The sequence below is a fragment of the Nomia melanderi genome, chromosome 6, assembly GCF_051020985.1.
Source record: "Nomia melanderi isolate GNS246 chromosome 6, iyNomMela1, whole genome shotgun sequence".
NCBI classification, from domain to species: Eukaryota; Metazoa; Arthropoda; class Insecta; order Hymenoptera; family Halictidae; genus Nomia; species Nomia melanderi.
This window is the reverse complement of record NC_135004.1, coordinates 15113256-15126635: the sequence shown is the minus strand read 5'-3', so window position 1 is coordinate 15126635 and position 13380 is coordinate 15113256. Positions and strand designations below refer to the sequence as shown.

General features: G+C 47.5%; 1 protein-coding gene across 1 annotated transcript in view; it reads left to right on the top strand.

Annotated features, from left to right (window-relative positions):
• Nucleotides 1–12757, top strand: part of Eyg (eyegone) — a 45769-nt gene extending 33012 nt beyond the window's left edge. The window contains exons 3-6 of the mRNA XM_076368270.1: nucleotides 2378–2518; nucleotides 6279–6656; nucleotides 9137–9321; nucleotides 9676–12757. Of these exons, the coding sequence (XP_076224385.1) occupies nucleotides 2378–2518; nucleotides 6279–6656; nucleotides 9137–9321; nucleotides 9676–10284 (1313 nt within the window). The 3' untranslated portion in view covers nucleotides 10285–12757. The remainder of the gene's footprint in view (nucleotides 1–2377; nucleotides 2519–6278; nucleotides 6657–9136; nucleotides 9322–9675) is intronic.
• The last annotated feature ends 623 nt before the right edge of the window (nucleotides 12758–13380 follow it).

The following is a 13380-nucleotide window of genomic DNA, read 5'->3' as shown; positions in this document are numbered from 1 at the left end:
CGCTAGACGATCGTCGCGCTATCTGCCGGGAAGTAGCAGGTTAGCGAAGTAGACCGTTAGATCTCAATTACCAAGGAAAAAAGGTGAAACCGAGTTGAGTTTGCAGGAGCTTTCAACTTTCTTCGGTCGACTGGCTAAATCAAAGGTATCTCCGTAACTATCGCGAACCAGCTTAATTTCACTTTATTCCTCATTATTTTCTTGTTATTATTTATTTATTTATCCCCCATTAGTCTGTCAATGTTGTCACTTTCTTATCAAAGAAACGTCGATTACAAGAATCGCCGGTGATCAACGGTTTTCCGACGCGGAGGATACCGGAGATCAATCAGATTAAATGATTGTACGGTGGTGGTAGTGAGGTGGCCCCGAGGCGGTGCTCCCGTGGCTCCTCGGAGGCGAGAGAAACGTAACGAGGCAGGCAGCATGGCAGCCGGTACACGGTATCGGAAACGTTACACGCGCGTCTATTCCCCGGTCGGCTCATATTTGATATCTCTGATTATCGCAGGCTATCGCATGCCGGTATCGTTTCGCGCGCTAAGCTTCTAATGACTGCGCCGTGGGTCCGCCCAGACACGATAGGATTAGTATCCGATGTCCGGGAGCCTATGCTCCCCGAGATTTCAACGCTCAGGCTCGGGCTGTATCGTTTTGTGTCTCCATTTTGTCAACACGAAACTCGCCGCGAGGATCTTCTTCCTTCCCCTGAGGAGCGCCCCGGCGAGTATCGGGTTTGCCACCCCGCGCGCCGTTCACTTTCCAGAAACCACAATAGATTTTCAGCTTATGCGTTACATAAACTATCCTCCGTTTTTCCTTTTTCGCCTTTTTCGAATTGCTCGCCGATCTTGCAGTGCGGGTTACGGAATTCTTGTGCCGTCTAACGTTACGCCTACCGACGTTAATGCATGTAGCTTGATTTTCGATCTGCGTTTTCGTGTTTTATTCCCTCGCCCACCGCGGCTTCCTTTTTTCGAACCGCCGGCGAGGAGGTTGGACGTCGCGGTTCCTCGACACTATGTCGCGCTTTCGTTTGGATTCGTCCGATCGCGTCGGTTTTGGGAAGATGTAGATCGTGGGAGGAGAGATCTTGACGGTTGTTGGAATTTCCTGTATTGAGTGTCGCGTAGAAAGTTCGCGTTTGTGTAACAAATGTTCGAGCTGTGTAGTTAGACCTTCCGCGAGCATTACATAAATATTGCAAGATGGAGGGACGAGTTGGAGCAAGTGGAAATGGCTGACCATAACCAGACTTTGCGGAGATCTGCTCGATAGTCGTGCACATACGGAGATGAATGTATTTGAATTATTACGATTAATTACCTTTGCCGTTGACTATGATTTCGATGATATCAAGCTACTCAACAACAGAAATAACTGAGAACTTAATTAACCAATTAACGCGTCAGATTCATCGCAATTTTCCGTTTCCCTGTTCAAACACTGTATATACTAACAATAATATATTTATTTGAAATATTCTACACACTACAAAACCAACTAGAAACTAAATTAATCGATTGATGTGTCGAACTTATCCCAAATTTCCCGTTTCCTGTTCAAATACTGTATATACTATCAATAATACATTTATTTGAAATATTCTACACACTACAAATTCAACTAAAAACTAGATTAACCGATTGACGCGTCAAACTTGTCCCAAATCTCCGTTTCCCTGTTCAAATACTGTATATAGTATCAATAATACATTTATTTGAAATATTCTACACACTACAAATTCAACTAAAAACTAAATTAACCAATTGATGCGTCGAACTTGTCCCAAATTTCCGGTTCCCTGTTCAAATACTGTATATACTATCAATAATACATTTATTTGAAATATTCTACACACTACAAATCCAAATAAAACTAGATTAACCGATTGACCCGTCAAAATTATCCCAAATCTCCCGTTTCCTCTTCAAATACTGTATATAATAATAATAATAATACATTAACCTCAAATATTCTATATTCTACAGAATACCTGAACTATTCCAAATAACAAAACAAAAATCATATTTCCCTGTCGACCCCGTTGACAGCGTATCGTACGCGAAAAATATCCGAACAATCGAGGATAGCTTCCGAAGGTGGCAGAGATAGTGGCTCGTATGCGCGTCGCGCGTTTATAAGCGCCATTTGACAAACCATATTCGTCCGAAGCGCGGCGCAGCCGGTGGACGGTTGTCATTAGGCCGGGATACCCGATGGTCGCGTGATTTTCCGAAATTATGCGGGCTCAGTTCGAATGCGGCACGAGGCACATAAACGCGGCCCAGCATCGGCGTTTACGAGCGATTTTATCGCGATCCCGGGCGTATTACCAAAGCACCGTGTCCTTGAAGCTCGTTCTAACGTGTTCCAGGTACGCTACGCCCGCCGGGCTTAATCGGTGGCAGCAAGCCAAAAGTCGCGACGCCGGCCGTCGTCGCCAAGATCGAGCAGTACAAGAGAGAGAACCCGACCATCTTCGCGTGGGAGATTCGGGAGAGGCTCATCTCCGAGGGTAAGCGCAAACTTCTACTATCTTCCTCTTCATTCTATAGATTCTGTTTTAATTTTCATCATCTTGTTGCGAGTGGCGAAGGTTGATTTCCGTAGATTCCATTTGGTAATTAGATTCGTTCGGTTTTCCTGTTATTTCATTAAACTTTGATCTATTTATTTTGAATTGATATTGGAATTGCCAGATAAATTAAATGATCTGTTTGAGGATCATTCTCTTGCAATTAGTGAAACAATGTAGATGCTTTGGCAAGGAGTTACTAAATAAGTTGATTTGGAAGTGTTCGAACTGAAATACACGTGAATCGAGTTCTTGATCATTGTTCGTTTAAGATATTCAGAAACAATCGATTTTTTGATTAGTACTTCTGTTCATCCTTCGAATAGTACTTTTAACAATGTTCTCTTAAAGATATAGATTGACAACCGTATTCCGTTTTTGGAAATATTTCTATATTCCGACGAAGGGAACCCATTAACGCTGCGGTTTTACGTTATCTACGTTTCAAAATGTTTATTTTCATTGATAGTACGCGGTTACCGGAAGACTCGAAGAATGAGAGGAACGAGTCGGTTAATTAAGCTCCAAAATGATCGCGCGAAAAGGATTTTCCAGCGGGTTTTTAGATCGAATGTGATACGCCGATGCGCCGGCAGTCCGCGTTAACAGATGCGTCCCGGGTTTTTGTAGTCTTCCGACGTGTGAAAATAATAAGACGCAATAAAACATTTATTACTTGGCATCTACGCGAAGGCTCAATTAAAACTGTTTATAGGGAAATGTTTAAAGAAGTTTAACGAGATTTTTATCTTTTCTTTCAACTATTACAGAACACTTGACGCTGCATAGACATTTTTTCCGATCGCAATTTCGATTTTATTAGTCCATAAAGATCTATATCTACATAAAGATCCGCGGTCTAGCATTTGTAAAATAAGAACTCATGAATGGCTCGTTTTGATTCATCCGATACCTCTGCCATTAAAATACCACCTCCATTAAAACGCTGCTATGAATCAGATATGATTAGAGGTTAAATTAAATTCAACTTAATTTAATTTAACTTAATTTAACGACGCGATCAAACGCAGGGAAAAAGGAGGTATCCGAAACCCGCGATCGTATAACGCGTACAACAATTTTTACGCTCGAGCCGTTTTCAGGTGAAAAATATTGTACAATAGTGGCCAATAAAATCGCATCGTTCCATACACTTGCAGTCCGGATGCGTGCAATATTTAAAAATTCTCTAAAACCACATTCATCTTGAACTATTCACTAATTTCTTCTACCGAACCAAAATTCTTTGATTCCTACTGACACAAATGATCGTTTACTTGATCGATTGAACCAAGACCACTGTTATTTTCTAATGATACAATTTCTACAGCTACTACTGTATTTCCAAAAAATTCAGAATATCAATTCAGACGAAACTCAGGAACAAAACCCTCGCTGCCAATTAAATTGACTTCGCGTTCGGCCGCCTCTATCGTTCGAGGATTAATGCACCACTACATCCACTTACGCCTTAATAACGATAAAAACATTGACGCATAGCGCGCGGATCATTTAAACAGTCTCGAACTGCCCAGAATGAAGACGCCGGTGGAAAAATAAGAACGCTATAATTCAGGACATGAAGGGTTATGTCGAGCCATAAAGAACGCCGATCCTCCTTTTTTCGCGTAACTCTCCTTCCACGCGATAATTTACGGCCAACGGTAGTTTATTATTTATCCGCTGTCGCTAGGCCGCGGATTTTATGCATTTATCGCGTCCGCGAATGTGTCAAACGCAATAAACTTGAAACGATAATGAAGATTTAATAGATTTATTATCTCGCGCGCGACCGGACGGCACTACGAGCACGGAGATTTAGTTTTTAATTAATTCCGATTAGAGGGAAGCGGGCCGGTGACGTTTAAACCTGGATAAAGATCTGCAGTCCACCTTTCACCATGAACCTACGGATTTCATTCACCCGATAATTAATCTAGCAAAACAAACAGCGTTGCGCTCAACATTTATTACTCTCGTGAATGTTATCTACGACTCAACTTAACGCTTAATATCGACGCTTACGTCTTAATTAAACTCGATGTTAGCTACATAGAAACACTATGTGCGAACGCTCGATTTCTATTATAATCACCGGTACTCCTACCTCTATCCAATAAATTCCAAGAGATTCGATTAATCACGGTATCACTTATCGGTGAATTCGATTGAAAATCTACGATTCCATATATCGAGATGTTCCATGCAGCTAGAAGTTGAACGGGATAATGGATTACTCGGGAAACGTCGCTGCTATATCATTTCATTCGATTAATCACGGTATCACTTATCGTCGGTGAGTTCGATTGAAAATCCACGATTCCGTATGTATCGAGATTTTCCACGCGGCGAGAAGTTGAACGGGATAATGGATTACTCGGGAAACAAATCGCTGCTATATCATTTCTGGCTAAGTAGAGACAATCTGAGGATTGTCAAGAGGCTCGCGGCAAAGCAAACAGATTCGCTACAAATCCATCCGTCCCGTAATCGGCGTGAACCGGCAAGCAATTACGCCGGTAGCCGTGTGGTTCGTGCACCGGTGCAAATCGCTCGTAATAATAGTCGTACGTGTCTGCGGGCAACATACAATTGCGCGATGGAAATCAAGAAACTCTTCCACGGCCTTGTCCGCCGACACGTTCAACGGTTTTCAATGCGAGGAACCAGCGCGACGCGACGCGACGCGACGCGACACGCTCCGCGCACCTTTGTCGCGATCGACTTTTGTCGCTCCTCCGTTTTCCCGTCGTCCGTCGGACCGTTAATTATCGAGATTCACGCGGAATAGCGACTTTCTCCTTTGAACGACCGTCGGCGACGTCACCCGCGCGTCATTTGCATGAAAATCGGGAGCAGAAAAGAACCGGACGCGGCTCGTATCGCCGTGATTTCTAAAGGAACGGAATCGTGGAAACGTTCTTTAGCTGCCCGGGAACAAGCCTCGCTTTATCCGAGACAGGAAACGTTTTTTCTATGTGAAGTTTAGTGACACGAGGTCGAGCCGAGGCTTTTCTTAGCGTCGATCGGACAGGACGCACGGGAGTTCAGTTTTTAATGGGACACTACGACATATGGTTAAGGTTTAAATTGAAATGAAGCGTGAACGTTATTCTAGTTTTCTGAGAGCCAAATTAATTTAGAACACAAGATGTCGTTGGAAGCTTAACTTCGACGCTGTCACGCTCGCGTGATTTAGACATTTATCAGTCATCACTGCATAAACATGACTCTGCACTTGCTTCGTCAGCGAGTCTGCCTACAGTAATAACCTCTGCAACAAACTTCATAATATAAGCCATACTTTCAATACTTCATATTTCATTATTGCACATTGTCCGTCACTCGGCAAATTCAGATTACAATTCATCTCATTCGCCCACGACTCAAATGAAAATCACCTTAGACCCATCCACGACTCGCCACGATCTAAGTTAAACTTCATTTCTCTAACTCCTCCAACTAACCTCCAAATTCCTATAAACTCTGAATTTCCATCCATCTAAAACTTACCAAAATCCGAATCACTTCACTCACCCAAAACCGTCCACGTTCTAATACCGTTTCACTTCCATCCGCCCGCCGAATCCGAGTGATTACACGTGTCATTTATCCATCGACAAACTCTTGAAACCAATCCAGCCTAGTATCAACTCAGCGAAACAAGCGTTCCAGAAGAGGCACCCTCTGCTGTTTCCAGGCGTGTGCAGCAACGCGACGGCGCCATCGGTGAGCAGCATCAACCGGATCCTGCGGAACAGAGCCGCGGAGCGTGCCGCCGCGGAATTCGCGAGGGCCGCCGGTTACGGGCTCTACGCAGCGGGTCCACACCCGTACTTCAACAGCGCGCACCAGCATCCGACGACCAGCCACCATCTGCAGGCGGGCTGGCCGGCACCGGGGGCGGCGGGTCACCCTTGGATGTTGCCGCCGCTGGCTACCGGGATCACCGGCGCGGCTTCCGCGCTCCTGCTGCCCCCGTCCTTGAGCCCGGGAGCCGCGGCCGCCTCCGCGTCGGCTGCCGGCACCGCGGACCACTCCTTACACGCCGACGCGATCGCTCGGGGATACCTGCAAGGTGAACGTTCATTCTTAGCCATCATTCGACACGCTTGCTTCGATTCGGTTCGGAGACGCGCGTTGCTTAACCACTTGCCTTATGAGTTCTTTTAGAAGTGTGAATAACTTTGTTATTGATAATTTATTGAAGATAAGGGAAGATTCTAGTTTTATTGTTCGACGTTTGCTCTAAGGTATAATCATTGGTAAGAGTTCATTCTTAGCCCTTTAACCTCTTGCCTTATGAGTTCTTTTAGAATTGTGATGAATAACTTTGTTATTGATAATTTATTGAAGACAAGGGAAAATTCTAGTTTTATTGTTTCACGACGTTTGCTCTAAGGTATAATTATTGGTAAGAGTTCATTCTTAACCCTTTAACCTCTTGCCTTACGGGTTTTTTTAAAAGTGTGATGAATAACTTTGTTATTGATAATTTATTGAAGACAAGGGAAGATTCTGGTTTTATTGTCCGACGTTTGCTCTAAGGTATAATCGTTGCTAACGGAGTTCATTCGACACGCTTGCTTCGATTTGGTTTGGAGATGCTCGTTGCTTAACGTCTTGCTCTATGACCTCTGTTAGAATTATGATGATTAACTTTGTTATTGATAATTTATTGAAAATGAGAGGAAATTCTATTTTTGTTCTTCGTCAACGTGTGCTCTAAGGTATAATCGATAACCTATTACAATTACGCTGCTCTTTTAGCTACGGCGCACAGTGCAGCCGTTTTCTGTTCGAGCATGCAATTCTGGGAGTTCAAGAGACGTTGGCTGTGTTTAGTATTATTATTACTTTTACTAGTATTATTACTTTCCATTGGAAGTATTTGGTAGAACACGAAGGTGTTCGTAAGGGATATTGAACAACCCTTGCACAGAAATAATTAAATTATGCCCCGTTACGTGATTATAGACCTTTCTAGCTTGCACCTAGCATCAAGGGTCACCGGAACGAAAAAACCGAAGACTCTTGCGTTAAAATCAAGAGAAACAGATTACCTCCGTAGTAGCGCACTTGTGTGGTAGTGTTTAAATTGAATACACGGAATAATGTATATACTTATATATAATTGTTGTCGAGCATTAGAGACGCATTTATCCGCTGAAAATGAAACGTTTGCTATGTCATAATGGCGGACATATGCGCTCGGTAATTCCTAGACTATACACGAAGATTCTGCAGTCTATTAATTATCGTTTCGACTCGCTTCTGTAGAATTTCCCCCTGCCATTAAACGAAGAATTACTTCGTCGAAGGGAACGATCGTCGCGCAGAAAGTTCCGAAGGTTAATTGCTTCTGCGCCGATCGAGAGTCAAAGAGTCAAACGAAACGTATTCCTCATCGTACAATATTATCCGTTTCCAATCGAACGACGCGCTCGTAGATTGTAGTTCCCCCGTTGCATTAGCGCGATAGATTGTGACAATACGGTAGTGGAAGGACTCCTCTAGACCGTTTCAACCCCTTGAGAACTGCGGACGAGATATCTCGTATACATGACCGTTTCTCCTTAGATCCCGAGTCGCCTCGGCGACAGATTTATACGGTGTCGTAGCCTCCTTAGGTACTTAACGGCGAAATTGATGCGTCTTTTGTAAGACGTTGTAACAATCGGCGAACCAGCCCAAGCCAATAAGACCCGACGAAACGGATCGATACGATTTTGTGACCGTTTCATTGGCTGGCAACTGTGCCTCTGTCTTACCGTGCTGCCGAGGCGCAGAGGGACAGCCACCGGGCGAGTGAAAGCCCCGTAATATAATAATATAATAAGGGGAGTCGGCAAACTGCGATTACAACGACGGAGCACCGTCGTTAAAGTCCGAAGCTCGTGTACAGTTTGCCAACGACAGTTGCGCAAGTATCGTGTTATAGAATTACTCCCTTAGAATGTTTTCCGATCGATTATTCGCGACAATTCTTTCGATTCCTAGTCGAAACCTGCTGGACAGCTTATATTTTATTAAAATCCATATGCTGGCCGAGTATAAAGCCTCCGTGCTTCTTAATTCCACGGTAGCGTCAAGCATTTCCACTTTCTGAGGCAGTTTCTTAATTTATCATTCAGAAGCTTTTGAGCAGCTTGTGTTGCATTGGAACATGGTAGCTTTATAAAAATGTTTTCTGGATTCTAGAAGCATAGAAGCCGTTAAACACGTGAAACAGAGCTTAACACTGAATTTTCCTCCGATTCATTTATGAGCACAATTCCTGTATATTCGCTTGCTACTGCTTTTTTCCTGCTAAACAGTCCATTGAATAATCTAACAAACCGAGCTACTAACAAAAACTAGCATCAGTCGTAGCGCGTTCGATCGCTGCAGTAGAACGTACGAGCATGAGCTGCGGCGAGTAATCGTAAGAAAGGTATTATCCATTGCACAACGGATACGGCGACGATCACTGCTAAGCCGACACGGCCCAGCGGTCGTTGAGCGAGGGTTAACAAGGGGGAACGGTAGTAGAAAAAGCCTGGTTGTTTCTCTACGCAGACGGCGACGGCGACGACGGCAGCCTGGACGGCTCGGAGCAGCCCAAGTTCCGGCGGAACCGCACCACCTTCAGCCCGGAACAGCTGGAGGAGCTCGAGAAGGAGTTCGAGAGGTCCCACTATCCGTGCGTGTCGACGCGCGAACGGCTCGCCTCCAAAACTTCCCTCTCGGAGGCTCGTGTACAGGTGGGGATCAATTCCATCCGAAATTTGTTTGCTCGCGGGGCTGCCGCGCCGCTACCGCAAAGGCCTGTCCTCTGACCTTCGTCCTCGTTCAACGTGTGTCAAAAAACAAATTCCAGGCGACGTTTAGAAAGATTCCAGCGAGAATCCTGAATAGATCGCGGAGAAATTCTATAAAAGATTCAGAGAAGTTCCGTGAAGGATCTAGGGAAATTCTTGAAACATTCCGGACAGATAAGACACTGTGAACCGTATAAAGACGATAGGCCAATTGCTCGAGGAGCGCGCCAGCAGCCCCCGAACCCTAGACGAGACCAAGTTCACGAGCGATCTAACGACCTAACTCGTGACTCTTAGGTTTGGTTTTCCAACAGACGGGCAAAGTGGCGTCGTCACCAGCGCATGAACCTCTTAAAGCGTTCGCCACCGCCGCCACCGCCACCACCGCCACCACCGCCGCCACCGCCGCAGCCGCAGCAGCAGCCGCAGCAGCAACCGCATTCCGCATCCGGTATGGAAATAAGCCGTACGTCAAGCTGCTCGATCGCCGGCATGGGCGGCGAAAGTAGCGCGTTCCGCGCGGTCGTCGCCAATTCCTCCTCCCGGGAGCCGTCCGAGAGGACCTCGGAGAGGATCGACAGGGTCGAGCAACCGATCGCGAAGCAGCCGGAGAGGAAGCCCAGCGCGTTCAGGATGATCAGCCAGTTGGTTGGCGAGGATTCGCCGACGGTGCCCAGGCCGTCCAGCCCGGCCTACGAGCAGCAGAGGCACGCCGCCAATTCCGGCCCGGGGATCGGCTCCGAGTCATCGAACAAATGTGACTTCGAGCGGCACGAGGACGACGAGGAGGACGAGGAGATCGACGTGCAAGACTCCGACCAGGACGTGCCCTCTTCGCCCACCGTCGCCTGGAGGGACCACTGGACGGACCAGCAACCTCTGGAGCTAACCAAACACGACCGCTGAACACCTCTGTCCGGTCGCTATAGATTCGAATTTGTAATATTGTATCGGAACTCGACGGGTTCCTCGACGATTTCGTGTCCCCCGAAGTGTACCGCGGAATCAAACAGTGCGAAAGAGACAGGACTCCCATTCGGACGCTCGTTCCGCTTGTCGTTGAAGGCGTGCCGAAGCGCTCGCTCGGTCTCCCGGGCCTTTAGATCGGTCGTGAACTCGGACCGGCGACACGGGCGGAGCAACGAACCCGCGGACCCTGGAATTCGAGAGCGATGGAATGGTCCCGGGGCGGACTGGACCGATCGAGAGCGATTCAGCTCGGATCCGCCGCGGAATCCCATTGAGGATCCCAGCGGCGGTCGCGTCACACACATAACACGCGTACACACACAACTTTTGCTTAACATGCTCTCTCTTTCTCTCTCTCTCCCTCTCTCTCTTTCTCTCTCTCTCTCTTTCTCTTTCTCTCCCTCTCTCTCTCTCACTCTATCTCTCACTCTATCTCTCACTCTCTCTCTCGCTCTCTTTCTCTCTCTCCTCCACTTTCGCCCTTATCGCCGGGACTCGTCGACCGGCTGAACCTCCCCCCCAGCGCGCCCTAGCACCTAGGAAGCTACTTAACTACGATAACGGTCCATTTATTACGATTAAGGTTACAGATAAGTGCTGCGAGAGATCGTTTCGCGTCGAAGCGTCCCGGCCGCGTCTCCGTCGACCGTTCGTCCCGCGGCGACGGTTGCCCGATAGGCGATCGGATTAATTGCTCGGTTATACGCGACCGTCGCGGCGCAACCGGGTTTGCGTGCGCGTAATTGAACGTCGCCGGGATCCCGAGAGCGACGCGAGGATCCCGCGATATCGGCGGATCGGACAGTGTCATCGGCAACTGGAGCTCGCCTAGAGAATTCGGAACTAGTCCCAGCCGAATCGTTCTCGCTTCAGCCACGGATAATCTATGTACTTTCCCCCACCCCCCACCCTCTAGGCGTCTACGTTTTGGTAGCAGTAGGTGTACCCGGAAACGAGATAACTCCTGTAACCGAGAAACTCTGTTAAAGTGGCCTCTTTATTTAAATGAAACTCGTTTGTAAATATCCACACGAACACACACGGATACACACACACACACACACACATACACGTACACGTACACACGGCTTAAAGAATGATCTTTTACAATCTACTCATCGACTTCGTCACGATTCATACACCTTGATCCTTGATTCCTCGCCTCGGCCGCTTCCCGGACCCGCTATCCTTGCATTTTTTTCCCAATTATCGAACCTCGGATTTTTACTATCGGTTTCCCCTCTCGTTCGTTTCTTTTCCACCGGAGCTCTCCGAGCGAGCGGCCCGCAATTTGGGAGCGTCTAACAGACGGAACCGTACGCGTCGAGGTTAATACACCTTGATCCAATTCCTCGCCCTTCGTCCTGCCCGCTCGCCGAACCCCGTTGTCCTTGCGCTTGTTCCCCCGATTATCGAACCAAGGAATTTTTACTATCGCCCTCGTGCCTGTTTATTTAGTCTCCCCCGGTCCGCTCGAGCGGCGACTCGTAATTTAGACGCGTCTAACAGACGAAACTTAAACGTCGAGGTTAATACACCGCGATCCGGATCCTCGCCCTTCGTCCTGTCTGCTTCCTGAACCCTGTTATCCTTGCGTTTGTTCCTCGATTATTGAACCTCGGATTTTTACTATCGCTTTCGTTCCTATTTATTTCTTCTCTTTTCGGGTCCGTCGAGCGGCAATTCGTAATTTGGAAGCGTCTAACAGACGAGAACAGCCTCGGGGCCGAGGGGAAGAGGGGAGGAGGGAGGGGGAGAGGCTGGACGGTGGGGACGAGTGCGAAGGAAGGCTCATCGACGATTAACTCGAATCTACGGTTTCGTCGGGCTCGCAAATAAGGAATCCGCGCGCGAGAACTGGTTTCTCGGGCGACACTCTTCTCGGGGCACGGGTGGAATCGGTCGTTGGCGGAGAGGCACGAAAACACCGGATCCACCGACATTTCGGATATCGTGGCCCCCGTCACCGGTTAACGCGACTACCAAATTTATAACCGCGCCCGGGGAACCGGGGGATGCGCGCACGGTAGGGAACGGAGGAGGAGGATCCGCGCGGAGCGGCCGGGGGGACGGGGACGAGGATCCGACGAGAGGACCCGTGTACACGGGAAAGGGCCCCGGTGAATCGGTGTAATTGAAACAAACTTGCCGGACGGTTTCTGGTAATTCTTGTCGCTTCTCTAGCCCTCCTCCTTTCGCGATGTTCCCTCGGAGCCCGCTGTCCGACTTCGACAAATTGATGACTGGTGAGTTGGAAGGCAATTGGTAAGTCGGTTCTCGGAGTATGTGAACATTCCCGGTGGATTGGAGCTAATGAGCGGGCAAAATAAACGAACACGTGAATCTTCATGAAGTCTGATAGGGACTTCGCGTGATAAGCTGAAGCGAATAAAAGGACTGACGTCGATGATCCGTGTGTATTCATTAACCTCTCGTTTTATCTTGTTTTCCGAGCTAGCCGAGTAGAGCTATCCACGAAGGCTAGCGCAGCGATAACCACTTTCTACGTAAAATGAGAATCAAGCGTCAAGCGTTGACGAGTTATATTGACCAGTTATGTTCTTTCGACTCGGTGAATATACATAGTAGGGAAACTTTAAGCGTTCCGCTCGTTTTCATCGTGAATTGAACTGCTGCAACTTATCTTCATCGCGAACCTGCTACAGTTAACCTTCATCGAGAACTAAGTATCGAAAGAGATTAAACGAAGTTGGTAGCATACGAAACTCCGCGATTCCTTGCTATCAAGACCCTCTGAAACGCGCGTCCAAAATTAATTACGGAGAACTCGAGGCGATCCCACGAGTACACGGGAAACAGGAAAAATGTTCGACAGGTATCCTCCGCGAGATTGCCCGGAGAAATCGCAGGCCGCGGTTGAAATCGGCGCACAATGGTGCGCGCAGGCGGGCGGCGTTCAGAAAAGGAACGCGAGGAGGTCCTCGCAGCGTACAAAAGGGCAAACTGTCCGCGAGACGGAAGAAGAGAGGCGCGCAGAGCGGGATCGACGTTATTGTAATGCGAACAAACTTG